The sequence below is a fragment of the Puma concolor genome, chromosome C1, assembly GCF_028749965.1.
Source record: "Puma concolor isolate L17-30 chromosome C1, mPumCon1.1.hap2, whole genome shotgun sequence".
NCBI classification, from domain to species: Eukaryota; Metazoa; Chordata; class Mammalia; order Carnivora; family Felidae; genus Puma; species Puma concolor.
Window position 1 is genome coordinate 15,294,976 of NC_141674.1, and position 16,363 is coordinate 15,311,338.

Sequence of the window (16,363 nt, forward strand, 5' to 3'; positions counted from 1 at the left end):
TAAAAATCAGATTAACATTAAGCTTCCAGGAGCAATAACCTTCCAGTTATGTGACTTTGGAGACCCATCTACAAATACTGCTAACCTCAACGGACCACAGGGTTATCATATCCCTGTCACTTCTCTGATGGAGATACAGTGTAATGTAACATTTTTATACAGAAATAAGTCCTTTTTTTTTTTTTACATTGAAGTATAATTGTATTAGTTTCAGGTGTACAACATAGTGATGTGACAATTATATATACTATAAAATGATCACTACGATAAGTGTAGTTATCTGTCACCATACAAAGTTATTATAGTATCATTGGCTATATTGCTTACACTATACGTTTCATCCCCATGACTTTTATTTTGTAACGGGCAGTTTGTACTTCTTAATCCCCTGAAATAAGAAGTCTTAAAGAGTCACAGGCTGCATCCAAGAGCCTACAAAGGCACTAAGGAAAGAGCACTATGCTAGAGATAGCTGGTAAGTTTTGCATCAGTTTATCTTGATATACACACACACAAAATGAAAACAAAAACAAGTACAACTTACATGATAAGTTCTCTCATAGAGATTCCACCTTCTTTTAACATGGGGGTCACCAGTTCAGCAAGGTACAACCAAATGTGGGGAATATCAATAGCCATGTCATCTGCCAATTCCAACGTTTCTGAAAAACTAGACAAGAACAAGAAGAACATTTCACACAAATATAATTCAGAAGTTAAGATTAAATAAAGAGTCCAAAACTCAGTCAGCAAATATCTATTAAAGCACCTACTATGTTAGATACTATGCCAGGCATAAAGTAACTGATAAATATATTCTTGTTCTCAAAAACCTGTATTAGTAGAGGAGAAATTCTAGGGGCCCCTGGGTGGCTCAGTCAGTTAAACATCTGACTCTTGACTTCGGCTCAGGTCATGATTTCACTGTTGTGAGATCGAGCCTTGTGTTGGGTTCTATGCTCAGCATGGAGCCTGCTTAAAATTCTCTCCCTCCCTCTCCCACTGCCCCTCCCCTCCTTGTACATATGCTCTCTCTCTCAAATTAAAAAAAAATGAATAGCACAAACAAAAGCATGTTTGCAGAAAGGGCTAATACTCTGATGAACATGAACTATAGTATCAGGATATCCCAACGGAGAGGGTGGTCAGAAGAGAGTTCTGTATGAAGGTGACTTCTGGAAGATTTCAGGATGCAAACAAGGCAGCCATGTTAAGTTCTGGGGGAAGAGATATTTAATCTATTCCTACACTATCTAATGAGTTCACCGCAGCTGAGTATCATATTCCCTGGACCAGTCAGATACATGGACTGAAAATTTCACTATAATGTAGACTAGACCCAAAGAGAAAAAAAAAAGACAAAAATCCTTGTTCTTGAGGAGCTTATAATAGGGAAACAAACTGGATGGATATAAAGGAGTCTGATAACGTTACTAATAACATCATTGTTACGACTTATTAAAAACTGTTGTACCTTTAATGTTTGTTTATTTTTGAGAGACACATACACACACACACACACACACACACACACACACACACAGATTGCAAGTCGGGGAGGGTCAAAGAGAGAGGGAGACACAGAATCTGAAGCAGGCTCCAGGCTATGAGCTGTCAGCACACAGCCCAATGTGGGGCTCGAATCCACGTACAGTGAAATCAGACCTGAGCCGAAGTTGGATACTTAACCAACTGAGCCACCCAGGTGCCCCAAAACTGCTGCACCTTTAAAGAAAGGCTAATGGTTTCCAGATTTCATGGCCTGAAATTTTTTTCAATGTGAAATAAAATAAATGGGATTTAAATATAAAACTTGGGAAAGTCACATATACAAAATATCAGCAGTTATTTAAGGTAAAAATCACAGTTATTCACTTAAAAATATAAAAACATAACTGAAAACTTTGTTAATCAGTCCCATATACAGCATGTTAAAAAGGACAAAAACGAAAGTAAATTTAACTCAAGGAGGCATACACATAATTACAAGGAAATGCGCACAATCATAAGGAAAGGAATGAGTGAGTGTAGGGCAGGTAGTACTTGTCTTCATAGCCTTTCAGATCTCTTCATACATAAAATGGGTGCTTTCTCACTGTAGTTTTTGGCTTTTAGCTTGAGTATGCCACTCTGTTTACCTACTGCAGAGGTCTACATGTCATTAGAATTTTTCACTTAAAAAGAGATACCACTACAATGGAGGGTTGCCTTTCTGAAGATGTCACTTCAAAACAGTTTGTAGCTCTGCGACATAAGTCTGGGCCTTGTGAATCCTTAATGCTGACTTTCTGCCCTCACAGCTTAAAATTATTTGATATCTACTTGCTATACAACAGATTAACTGGACTCTTCTCTCATTATATGAACACTTTAGGCTCAGTTAATGTGCCACTGATGGAACATAATCTGGCTGGACTCCACAATTCCTGGGCTAATCATCCTACAATGTGAATTCATGTTCCATGGTTTAATGCCATAGATTAAGCTGTTTAATGAGCCCGTGAGACAACTGTAGCCATCCAGTCTTTCAGCAGATCTGCTATTTTCATCTCAAATCAAAACTAGAAGATAACCATATTCTTGCCTTGGTTTTCTAGTTCTTGATTAGTCAGTCATCAAGGGACAGTATGCAGAACACAATCACTGGTCAAATCCATACTGCTGAAAAAAAACATATTTGGCTGAGAGGGCACCTGGGTGGCTCAGCTGTTAAGTGTCCAACTCTTGATTTCGGCTCAGGTCATGATTTCGCAGTTTGTGAGTTAGAGCCCTGCATCAGGGTTTCAGCACTGCAGAACCTTCTTGGGATTCTCTTTCTCTTTCCCTCTCTCGCTCTCTCTCTCTCTGCCGCTCCCTCACTATTGTGCACATACGTGCTCTCTCTCAAAATAAATAAACTTAAAAAATAAAAAACCCGTATTTGGCTGAACACAGGATTTCTGTAGAACAAGCTTGTAAGAGGCTTCTTTTCAGGTTTACAGTTCCTAAATTCTTTTGTACAATTTTAAAAGAAAAATCCATGGTGTACAGAAACTTCTAGCTATCTTTGTCTTTGGAGTATTACACAGCCTGTAACACTACCTTGTATAATATACATTTTCTGCCAGATGAATGAATGAGACAGAACTACACCATACCCTTGCTTCTTGGTATGTAGGGACCATTACACCAAATGGACTAAACTTTGGTGAGGTCCACAGGTGGGACTTTAGGTATCCTTCCCTCCATCTCAACTACAGAGGCTCTACTTTTATTTTCTTTATATATTGAGTTCCTGTCTAAAACATAATTAAAGGGATACATGGTAGTTAAAAAAAAGGTTTTTTTTTAAATTCACTGAAGTTCTGATCAAAACTCTGCTGAAAAGGCAAAATAATGTTCCGTAATTGGAAACAAATAGTATTGTCAGTAGCATCTCCCATACTTTGCACTGTGATAACTTAATAAAAAAGTAAATCTTGATGTAGATAAACAAGAAACAGTGAGAACATCTAAAAATCAGATTAATCAAGTATTATTATGACTGGTCATAACAGAATCTAATTCCAGGTAAAAGAAAGAAATGATGATGAAAGTTTCTTATACTCTAGTATCATATTCAAAGGATCACTATGGAAAACATTTTTTAAGCTAGATCTTACCTTTGTGAGCAAACTTGGTTTCCACTATTAACCAGCAGGTCAGCAATTTTTTGGGTTTTTTTGCACCTCTGCAATTTTGCACCTGAAACTTAGTCTACATGTCTGTGTAAGCTTTGAATAGCAGGGTAGAACTGCTGTTGAGTGGCAGGAAAAGTTCCCCAAGATAGTGAAGGAGGAGATAAGAATTTTCTCTCCAACAAATATCTTCCAAAGTCAAGCTTCCTGAAGGGCCCATATTTTGTGTCTATTGACAACTCCAATTTTTACTGTCTTGGTTTTCATTTGTTTATTACACTTTCAGTGATTCCAAATTCCATGGCTAATAGTGAACTATCTTTACTAGATAGCTTTTTTTTTTTTCAACGTTTTTTGTTTTTTTTTTTATTTATTTTTGGGACAGAGAGAGACAGAGCATGAACGGGGGAGGGGCAGAGAGAGAGGGAGACACAGAATCGGAAACAGGCTCCAGGCTCCGAGCCATCAGCCCAGAGCCTGACGCGGGGCTCGAACTCACGGACCGCGAGATCGTGACCTGGCTGAAGTCGGACGCCCAACCGACTGCGCCACCCAGGCGCCCCTTTACTAGATAGCTTTAAGAAAGAAGTCTTCTAATGCCATGATATAAAATGAATTTATCAACACTGTTTGAAACCTATCTAGCTATACAATAATGCATCTACCTACCTACCTGATTTGCCTCATAAAGTATCTAGATTTAAGTCCTGAAAATTTCAAGATGGTTCGATGTTGCTTTTGTAGGGATATATTTTATATGTGGCAACTACTATGCTTGGGGTTGATAAACTATCTAGTAAACAACCTGACTAGAAAGCCTATTTAAAACTTCTGTCTAGTATTAGAATTTAGTAGCAGTGCATCCTTTGAAGAGTTCTGTAGGAGAAATGGCAGATTAATAGTTGACTGATCAGTGCCCAGTAAACAGGGAGGCCTTATACTTTCCATCGACTCTGGCTTGGGGAGCTGGGAGGGAACAGCTTTAACCACTGCTCAGAAATTGGCATCTAAGCAGTAGTAGCATCCAAGGAAGCTGAGCTTAGATGTTCGCCCATATGCTATGTAAGGACAGAGGTCTTTGGATATTGGGACCAAAGAGACAAAAAACTTAGGGCATTTCCATGGCTCCAATGAAATGGCCTCTTTAGACAGTATGAACTATTTATAATTTGGGCTTTAGAAGTAATTAGGAAACTTTGATCTATTTGCAAGGAAACTCCTGGTGGATGACAAGTGGCTGTTTGTTTTCATCTTAGAAAAAAACTGCCAGGCCTCTCCATTTAGTAAGGAACATGGGTCTTCACAGGGGTCTCACAGGGGTCTGGGTCTAAGGATGGCGCGGTTAGATCTAACAAAGTATCAAAAGTGAGGTTTGGAATCACTGCATTCTCTCTAGCTATATTAGGAAATCGGAATAGGGAAAGATGAAGTAGATACCGAAGCACAGAAGCGTTCATCTCATTTTCAGTATAAATAAAAGGTGGTGGCTATATTGCCAGCAGCAGCAACAGGGCCACCACCAATGAAAGTGTAGACACTGATGTCTGAGTATGACATTTTTTCCCCACAGGGAATCCCCCAAAGGGAAATGCCAATGTCTGAGGGAGCCTAGCAATCAAGCAATGAACCTCTCAAGTTCAATGAAGACAATGAAGCCAGACGGCACTTCCTGGGGTCTTTCTAGACAGAAATAAACTTAGGAGCACAGTCTGAAGAGAGGCAGAAAGGGTTAAATAATAATCCAGCATTCTCATTTCTGAAATTATCTGATGAATATATCATAACAGATGAGAAAGAAGCAAATATTTATAAATTAATACAATTGTGACCTCAGATGTAGTTGTAGGATTTCAAGCTGGCTAGGAACAGAACTTAGATTTATTTGTGAGGGTGTGGTTACCCTCATTTGCTCTTGCTGTTTACACTGGCTGGTTACTGGAGTGACTCGATTTCTCTTTTTAAAACTGGGAAACCATCTTGGCCTTCTTTTTTTTTTTTTTTTTTGAAGTAGGCTTCATGGCCAGGACAGAGCCCAATGCAGGGCTCAAACTCATGACCCTGACATCAAGACCTGAGCTGAGATAAAGAGTCGGATGCTTAACCAACTGAGCCACCTAGGTGTCCCGCATCTTGGCCTTAAAGGACAACAATCACAGCAACTTCTGCCGAAGTTTCATACTAAGGTAACTGGGTCAGATGGCCTAAATCTAGTCATTCACTGAATTCATAGAAATCTACCTTATTACTCAAAGACAGCTTAGTAATAATCCTAGGGGCAAGTATGTATATTCTAGGACCTTGAAAACACCACCATTCCTCACAAAATCAAAAGAGTAATCATTCCTGAACATATTCAACTGTGGCATTTAATGATTACGCTATTCTAAGAGGTTGACCATACCTGAAAGACACACAGTGGCATTTTATCACATGTGCATTTAATTTTCAAGAATATAATATGAGCTTGGCAAAAAAGATTTACAAAGAGAAAAATAAAGGGGTGCCCGGGTAGCTCAGTCACTTAAGCATCCGCTTTTGGCTCAGGTCATGATCTCATGGTTTGTGGGTTTGAGCCCTGCATCAGGCTCTGTGCTGACAGCCCAAGCCTAGAGCTGGCTTCGGACCTGTGTCTCCCTCTCTCTCTGCTCCCCCTTCCCCTCAAAAATAAGTATTAAAAAAAAGTTAAAAAAAAAAAAAAACAAAGAGAAAAATAAATAGTGTAGAATTCTTACTGTCATTGCACCCAATGAACATATGTCAAGTATGAGATTGGAGAGGAGAATCTGACGTCCTGCCTTCAAGAAATATTAGTTCCTGAACAATTAGAGAGCGGGCACCTGGCAGGGCCGGGTGTGTTTCTATGTTTATATTTACGTAACACAGCTCCTAAAACAGAAACTTTTTACCATATGCAATTTTCACCTTAAACCTTGATTTCAGAATCTCAACCTGGGTAAGATTCTGTGGCTGTACCATAAAGAATCCAATTCACACACATGTGATGATCACAAACAAATCAGAACCTGATCTAATGAAGATACAACACTAGTGACAGCCAGACTTCATCAAAGCAGTCATCAACAGGAATCATAATGAAACCAACCCGGAACAGACTAAGTCATTAACAACTTGGAGTAACACGTCCTGCTATGGGGCTAGAGTGGACAGATAAGCATCCCTTGGCCAAAATAACCAGGGTTTATTGAAAGGATAAGGCTTTTAGGTCTAAGTTGATTTTCCAGAAATTTTCTCACATAAAAAAAGCTTCTATGGGGCGTCTGGGTGGCTTAGTCGGTTGAGCATCTGACTCTTGATTTCAATTCAGGTCATGATCTCGTGTTTTGTGGGCTTGAGCCCTGCATCAGGCACCATGTCTACAGTGTGGAGCCTGCTTGAGATTCCCTCTCTCTCCCTCTGCCCCTCCTGTGAGTGTGCTCTCTCTCAAAATAAATAAACTTTTTTTTTTTCTTTAAAGTTTTTTTCCTCAAAGAACACCTAGGGATTTACAGGTAAACAGGCTGCTGAGGGCCTGAGTTTCCCCAAGGTGAAGGGGTCTCTATTACCTTACTTACACCTTAACACAGGTATAAACAATAGGATTTGGAAAACCAGGAGATAAATAACCTTTATGCCCTAGCACAATCTGCAAAATGCCATCATATCCACCAACACACTATCAGTATATTACGCAATTATAATTATCAGTATATTACACAACAATTGTAATTATCCAATTACAGTGGACATAATTTTACTCTATGGAAATAGACAAATACTTAAAAATATATGTACTTTTAAAAATAACCACTACTCAAGAGCCTAGTAACTGAATACCACTCTTAAAGAGGATACTGACCCTTTGAAAAAGTCCTGTTTGCTGAGTTTTTCTGACTGCACCAGCTGATACAGTAATTGGCCCATGTGATCCCTGGTGATCTGGCTCCTTTCCAGGGTGGACTCCACTCCCATTCTCACAAACACATGTAGCAGGCCCTGGGCATTCAGCTCTTCCACACACTGCATGGCTTCCTGTTCAAATAGCAAATAACAGCTTAGTCTAATATCTGGATCCCATTACCAAAGCGTTAAAATAAGTTTACAATCTTTTACTTATGACAAAGTCAGCAGAAAGCTCCACAAACAAGCTAGTATTCATACATTTTTAAAAAAACATTAATTTAGCTCAGGAAAATGCAGGCTGACAAGGGCAATATTAGCCATATTTAAAAACAGAAAAAAAAAGAGGATCTTAAGAAGAGTAATATGTTTAGCTTCACAATTTATCAACAATCACGCAAAGGGCCGAAGTGTGTTTTTCTACAAAATGTTTACCTATCTTATGACCATTTAAAAACCTGAAAATGGTATATTAAGAAACAGAAATTCATCATCACATGCCAAATGACTTAATGTGGCAACTGAGGTAATTCTGTCTGGGTATGTTAATATTTGCAAAATCTTCAACGAGGAAGGTCTTCCTTCATATGAAAGTTAGTATACTTAGCTTAAGTGCTAAAACCCTCTTAGGAAATTCTTGGGGTGTGGGGCTCGTGAAATGGTCCTTACCATGGGGTGATGTGGCTAGGTCCATATCTCTGAGGCCTGGTAGCCAAGGTTGCTGAATCACCAACACAGCACTGTGCCTCCCTGCCCTCAGCTATCTCAACTCTGTCTGAATCCAAAATCCTTTGGTTCAACCTCTGAAGAGAGCAGCTCTTCTGAGAGGGAAGATGCATGTGAGAAGAGCAGCTGCTTGAATGAAGAAGGGACTAGAGCACATGTAGGTTTCTCACTGCTGCTTTATTTCTCCTCTGCTATTTTATTTAATGCCTCCCCCACATAAACTTTTTATCTAAAAAACTTTCAATGGGGCGCCTGGGTGGCTCGGTCGGTTAAGCGTCCGACTTCGGCTCAGGTCATGATCTCACGGTCCGTGAGTTCGAGCCCCGCGTCGGGCTCTGTGCTGACGGCTCAGAGCCTGGAGCCTGTTTCAGATTCTGTGTCTCCCTCTCTCTCTGCCCCTCCCCTGTTCATGCTCTGTCTCTCTCTGTCTCAAAAATAAATAAACATTAAAAAAAAAAATTAAAAAAAAAAAAAACTTTCAAACTACAGAGACATTGAATAGTACAATGTACACGTATGTAACTTCACTTCAGTTTAGATTCATCAATTGTTAGTTTTCTTCATAGATACGTAAAAAACTTAATACCAACACAATGTCAATAAAAATATTATTTGATAAACAGTACATATTTGAAATTTCCACAACTGTCCCCAAATGTCCAAAATATAGTTTTTTGTTGTTGTTTAGGACCCAACTGAAAACCTGACATCACATGTCAGGATGCATGATGTCTTTTTAGACTCCTTTAATCCAGATCAGTCCTTTCTCTTCATCTTTTTAGAACGTTCACAGTTTTGGAAACATTCGGCCCAGTTGTCTTTTAAAACCGTCTTATATACACTTTTAAACCAATCGGTCCTTCTGTTCTCAGTCCCATCTGCACCTTACATGCATTCGTAGTCTGCTAAATAAATGACCACCCATCCTTCTAGTTTCTAACTTCCAGAGTGTTGGTGCGGTCTATTCCCTCTACTCTTTATCCCTGTGAATTTTTACCTCATTTTAAAGACCATCATCATTATAAAGCTTTTTCAGGAGAGCACGGAAATGAATGCACATATCTTCAGTATTTAACCTGAAGTGATCAAGTGTCTTACAAGGGGAATTTATTCACTGAATCTGCATGTGGTATCAACGAACTATATTATGCTGCTTTCAATGTCACAGCAATTCATCATCTTGCTCTTCTCCCTGATTTTCTCGTGTTGATTCTTATTTCATTGAGTATTCAGGTGAATGGACACCTCCTACAGTCTGTGACTGCCCAGTCACCGGCTACCATATCACCTAGTTTTACTTCTCTGCACTGAAACATTATTTTCCTTTTTGTATTTGTTGTTTATTTATTACCTATCTTTAGGGCAGTTTTGTATCTCCCACTAGAACACAGGCTTCACAAATGCCTCATAGAAATAGACTATGTTGCTCACTATATATACAGTACAGCATATCCGATGTCCAGGCAGTGTTTCCTAAATTGTGGCTGGCACATTTTAGGTACTCAATAACTATATACCACAGAGGCTAAAAACCATAGGGTGTGGAATCGGACAAATGTAAGTTTGAATTCTGGCCCTGCCACTTGCTACTATGTGAATTCAGGAGTGTAACAATCCCTCAGGCTTGACTTCCCGTCATAAGGTTACTTGAGGAATGAACATAAAAAGGGACTTTGCACACTGCCAAACACAAAAGCTCAGTACATATTAATTTGTATTATTTTTAATAATAACACCACCTACTAAAATGCTAGAAAAACCTTTCCTTTAGGATGAGCTCTGTAAGCCTTTAGCATAACACACTAATAATCTTAAAGGTAATAAGATAAAATCACAGTCTCTGCTCTGAAGCTAGAAGCCTACTTTTACTTTTATTGTTGTTGTTGTTTTTTAAAGATTTTCTCTTTAAGTAATCTCTATACCCAATGTGGGGCTCACACATACAACCCTGAGGTCACAGGTTACGTGCTCTACTGACGTAGCAAGCCGGGCACCCTTAGAAGCCTAATTTTAAATCCTGAGTTGGCCACTTATCAGAAGCATGACTCAGATCAAGTTATTTAACATTTTTGCATCTCAGTTTCATTATCTATAAAAATAGCTATTATAATAATATTAAAATCAAGAGGGCGTTATGAGGATTAAATGAACTAACGGCACCTAGCACACAGGGAGCCCTCACTATGTCTGACAATGTCACCTGCTTCTTATTATCATTCTGCAGCAGATGCGCCTTGGACCCAGTACAATGAAATTCCCGAGTCATAACTGACTTTGTTTCTTCCATACTACAGGCCAGGCCTAGGGCTAAGATCTTTCAGAGAGTCCTCCTGTTGAACTTAGGTCTTTTTCCCCCTATGGCTCCCATTCCTCAGAGTGATACTTTTCTCCTTTCAAAGTATTTGTTGCTCATTGACTTGATATTTCCTCTCCAACTAACTGGCTCATCATCAAAACCTCTTAGTACTTCTTCTGAATTTTAGATGATTTTTTAAAGGCTTGAGGTTTTAGAAAGCTGGGCTACAGTTAATCAGGGTGACTGTTATGTACAGAAAGCAAATAATAACTACACTGTCAAGAGAACAAGTAAGCTTGAAATAATTAATATAATGTTAAAGCAAAAGTAGTTAATGTATCTGACAAATAATTTAACAGATTAAGACTCTGCTGACTCCAGATCCCTAAGCTAGGTCCTATTATATGATCTCTCCTAAGATCCTAAAGGTGTATTGGCATTTACAATAACTATAATTTAAATACCTATTTTTGAGTTAACTCTTTATGACCTGTCTCTGCCACTAGACTCTAGGGCTCATGAAGTCAGGCATGATGTCTATTTTATTCACTACCATCTTAAAATGAAGATCAAAGAGAAAGTTGGGGTTAAAGAACAGCAAATGCAAAGCTGTGTCTTGAATGTTTCACTTAGGCTGTCTGGCCCTGGCAGTGCGATTACTCCTTGGTGCCTCAGGTTTCCACTTATGAAATAAAAAGTAATGTTAGCCATAGTTTAAAGTTAATACAAGAATGACCATAAAAGGACTGTGAAGATCATAACAGGTAATGTACAGCTAGATAAGAATGCCTAAAAATGATAATGTGTGGGTTTTTGCTCATGAACATCAAAGTCAATGTAGTTTTTCTACTGTGGGGATGGACTGGTAGTCATTCCCCCTTCCTGCCATGTGATCTTGTGAACTCCATCATCAATTTAAAAGACAGTAGCTGGCAAGAGCACATCCGAGTTGTGCAAACCGAACTGCATGGGACCTGGATTACTCCAAGTCTTAGTGACAAGTGCTTTAGACCAGAGCCAAGTTACTGTATCTCTCTGCCACGGGGCTTTGTGTTGTTGCTTTCTTTTTCTGAAACTTCATTTACCTTAAAATCATTAATGTGTAGAAACTCATCAATGATAGATTTAGACTTCCTCGCCATCTCCAATTCTGACAACGCAGGCTTGTCAGGGGCTGCTGTTGCTGGAATTTCTGGCTTCGCTACTAATGAGGTTAAAAAAAGTGAGGAAGTAAAACAGACAAAAATTGTAATTAAAATGGGGGATTATGGTTGACAATATTTATTTGTTGTTATACCAACTTTTCCATAAAAGCATTAAAATAGATACAAATCTGACAAAGCAAGACACCTAAAAGCAGAAAAGAGAAATATTTATTTTTAGCATAGATAGGCACTAAGTAACTTCATATTCCACCATGAAAAGAATAGAGGGGTACGGTAAACTTTTGTAATTAGAGCTTTTTTGTCCCTTTCTGCATTTTGATTCTTCTCCACTGCTTCAGTGATGAACAGCACGTGAAGCTTGTACAATCACGCACAGAGTTCCAATCACACGGGCCTTTGGCAGTTGCGTGAACATGTCATGATGCTCCTTCTGGCCAGAGTGCTCTTTCTCTCTGCTCCATACCCATCCCTTCCTATGAATCTATTTCGACTCCTACTGGTTCATCAGACCCGAGGAAGCCTTCCCTGATATCCCTCTGTATCAATTCCAGATAGTTCCTTTGTTAAGTACCCTCTTAGAACTCTGCTCCTTTCCTCCGTGGCATTTTTCTCAGTTTGTACTTATATACAATACCTTTTGTGGAATTATGTCATAGGAGTCCTCTGGACCCAGCAGACTAAAGGCTGAAAGCAGAGACCCAATGCCCACAAGTCACCAGGTGTTCAGTGTGCATGTGGTGAATAAATGAATGACCCAGACGATAAAAATGCATAGGGCAGCTGTGCCACATTATTCACTACTCACAAGATATTTTCATACACTATCTCGTTATGTTCCCCAAATAGATACCACAGATCAGAAAGCCACATGTCCCTGAAGTCAAAAATTCTGGTCTATCAGTTGGGAGAAGACATTTCAATTTGCCTCTGAATCCATTTAGAGGAGGAGACACAATTTAAATAGTGAAAGAAATTTGAAAGCTATCAAGATGTTATAAACAACCAGTACTACCTCAGGATTAGTATTTTAAAGATGCTGAAAATTATCTTTAAACTATTTCTCATTGTTCTCATCATCTTTACCCTCATGACCTCTAGTACTTTTTGAAAAATCTGTATTTATCAGATAAAGTTCTAAATATTTACCCGTATAGACTTCTCATTTAATCTTCATGATAACTCTACAGGGTAGGCACATTTACTATCCCCATATAACACATGAAGAAACAGAAATGCAGACAGGTTATGTAAATGAGGTAATTTTTAGAGCATTGTCTGAGTTGGTCCTCTAATCATATACAAGCTACACATGTACAAAGACCACAGATGCTACCAAGATGAAGATAACAAAAGACAACCTGATATTTTCTCTTTGGTTTCCTTTGGATGTCAGAATTTTCATACATTTGAGGGCTCTACAAAGCCCATGCGCTCTAATGCACAGGAAGGGGTTACTGTGAGAATCTGTTAAGAAATTCAGATTGCTTAATATACAGCAAGAGACCCTCATCACCATCACATTTAATAGAGAATGGGGGAAACTTACAAATTGACGAACAAAGGGACAACCTGGGAAATGAAACCTATGTTACAAAACCATGAAGATGCCCTTTACGTTTTAAGATACTGGTATGTTATTACCATGTAATGATTCTGAAATCTACACAGGGGCAAAATCTCCTCTGCACTTTTCATTCCACAGTTAAGGCCCGAATCTTCCTTCTGTGTGTACCAAGTCTCTCACCTGACTCCCGGCCCTTGTTTCGGTCAGCCTCAGCGCTGCTCCTCTCCACGTCCATGCCTCCCGTAAGCTGCTTCACGGTCTCTAGCATCTCCCTGCGCTGCTCTTCTTGAGACTGATTGTCCAACAGGTCTTTGCTGCTGCCGCCTCTCAGGAAAGTATTCGGACGAGCTGCTGCAGACGGCAGGGGCTTGTCATTCTTCTCCCTGCCCACGCTTCCACGACTTAAAACACAAAACATACTTCTTCAGAAGATCACCCCATCCACTACGCATTCAAATCATAAAATAACATTAAGATTTCCTGCAGGTATGTAATTTTTCACACATGACTTCAGGTATGTGAGGCGCCAATTCTACATCAAACTATAATTATGTAAACAAGTAAAATCAGTGCTTTCAGAGAATGTTGAGTATGTTTTAGCTTTTCTCACAAATGTTGAAGGGATACCACTTAAGATTTTAAAATGCAATGGCAAATCCTTATTTTAGTTCTTTAAATCTTTTAATAAAGACGACAGTGCCGAATGCATGAGCTAAAAGAGGGAAAGAGACAAAGAATACCTAACGGACATGGTATCACTATCTTAGAAATTAGACAATGATACAGTATTTATTCAGAAACTTCAAATATAAGTAAAATATTTCGAGAACCAAGTAGCAGAAGTAGTTTTTGAGTGGCCAAAGTCACATACTTTCTTTAAGAGAGAATCTTCCTATCTCCCTAGGCTTCTTTTCAGACAGTTCCCACCAGTTGGGCAGGTAGTTCCTTGGTCCATAGCAGGCCAGGAGCAGCAAATGAAAAGGAAGAGAGGAGAAAGGACTAGAGGCACGACAGTAGTCTAGCCTCTGAAAGAACATACACAAGTACTCAAAAAGCAGAGCCATCAGGAGAAATCTATGGCAGAGCAAAGAGCCATCAATAGCACAAATGATGCTTCATGACAAGCTGAGCCATCACTAAAAGCTGAACTGTGCTAAGTATATTTTACCGTAGAAGCCAAGAGAACAGCAACATAGTTAGAAAGTCTACCTGGCAAAAACTGACTACAGTAACAAAAAAGGAAAGTTTGAGAGTTTAAAGCAACTTCAGCTCTAAAAGTGCTTATGTCAAAAATTTTGAGGAGTGCCTGGCTGGCTCAGTTGGTAAAGCATGTGACTCTTGATCTCAAGGTTGTAAGTTCGAGTCCCACACTGGGTGTAGAGATTAAAAATAAAATCTTAAGAAAATGAAAACTAAAAATTTTGTTCTCGGTCATTATACTACAGGTCTTCATTCCCTATAAACCAACCAACAGAACACCTGACTGTATCAGTCCTACAAAAAAGAAGGTAGAAAGACAGTACAATACAGAGAGAATAGTGAGAAACAAAGGACAGCCTGAAACAGAACTTGAAGAACGGTATGACAGAGAAACATATGGGTAGGCTGTCATGCTCTTTAATTCACAATCTTCGGAGTGTTAGGTTAATCCAGAACATCCTGATGCATTAGTTTAGCAAGCCCTCCACCAGCCTCCAGGGGTGTTTGGGTGGGTCTGACTTTCTTAAGAAGCAAACTATTATACTGGGGCGCCTGGGTGGCTCAGTCAGTTGAGTGTCCAACTTTGGCTCAGGTCATGATCTCACAGTTTTGAGTTTGAGCCCCTTGTTGGGCTCTGTGCTGACGGCTTGGAGCCTGGAGCCTGCTTCAGATTCTGTGTCTCTGTCTCTCTCTGCCCTCCCCTGCTTGTGCTCTATCTCAAAAATAAACATTAAAAAAAAAAATTCTTAAAAAAAGAAACAAACTATTATAAACTTGCCAGGTAACTTGCCCTTCCTTTCCACCCCATCCCAAATCTACCACCCAGTTATGTTCTTATCTTGGAAATTATAGAACGTGAAGATCAAAGAAGGAATAGAAAAACAAAATCAACCTTAGGGATAAAAGGAATCCATGCACAGAGATGACCATCATAATTTACATGGGTGTGTGTGTGAGTGTGTGAAAGAGAGAAAAAGAATAATAGAGAAAGAGAGAAGGAGAGAAGGAGAGAGAGAGAACAGACATCCACAAGTAGGTCAGTCTTCAGTTAACATGGAGAGTGGGCTCCATACCTGGTTAAGGTCCGTCGGGAATCAAACTCTAAAGGTGTAGACGATGTAGACCCTGAGGGTGCTGGAGGTTGCAAAGCAGAGAATCTGTTTAAACTGGAAGCACTTGACCGTAAGGCATCTATAGGTGTTGAGGATTGAGGGGGGAAAAAATACAAATCACATGACTAAAATGTAGCTTTTACTTCATCTGGCTCTCTAGGGAGGGAAGGGGGGGTGTTGTTTGAGACTAGGTATTTCTAACAAGTTTAACAAGGTGATGCCAATCTCCTCCACAAACTATACTCTTAGAAGTATAATGTTAGAAGGAATTTGTCTGTAAAAAAAAATTTTTTTTGAAACCTTTGTTCATTATAACCATTTGCTGCTTTAAAAACATAATTAAATTATCCTAGATAGGGAAGGGGGTGGGAGTGGTAGACAGGGAAGGAGGGAGGCAAGCAAAAACAAAACAAAACAAAACAAAATATTGCACTTAAAAAAGCTAAATAATAAAGGTGCGCCTGGATGGCTTAGTCGGTTAAGCGTCTGACTTTTGATTTCAGCTCAGGTCATGATCTCAGGGTTTGTGGGACTGAACACCACACTGAGCTCTGTGCTGACAGTGCGGAGCCTGCTTGGGATTCTCTCTCTGTCCCTCCCCGGCTTGCTCTCTCTCTCTCTCAAAATAAATAAATAAACTTGATAAATAAAAATTAAAAAATCAGAGGTCAAAATTACTTAGTAGAAGGGAAATATGGAAAGGAAGTTAATGTAGAAGTTTTATTCTTCTAACATTTATAAAACAT

The 16,363-nt window shown here is 39.2% G+C and overlaps 1 protein-coding gene across 43 annotated transcripts in view; it reads right to left on the minus strand.

Annotated features, from left to right (window-relative positions):
- Positions 1 to 16,363, minus strand: part of EIF4G3 (eukaryotic translation initiation factor 4 gamma 3) — a 315,852-nt gene that overhangs the window by 22,127 nt on the left and 277,362 nt on the right. For 42 of the 43 annotated variants that reach the window (XM_086715926.1, XM_086715923.1, XM_086715919.1 and 39 more), the window contains 5 exons: positions 15,579 to 15,696; positions 13,486 to 13,706; positions 11,661 to 11,779; positions 7,513 to 7,685; positions 545 to 670 (listed from right to left, as the gene is read on the minus strand). In XM_086715926.1, coding sequence (XP_086572052.1) covers positions 545 to 670; positions 7,513 to 7,685; positions 11,661 to 11,779; positions 13,486 to 13,706; positions 15,579 to 15,696 — 757 coding nt within the window. The remainder of the gene's footprint in view (positions 1 to 544; positions 671 to 7,512; positions 7,686 to 11,660; positions 11,780 to 13,485; positions 13,707 to 15,578; positions 15,697 to 16,363) is intronic. The other variant, XM_086715897.1, reaches the window with a different exon arrangement.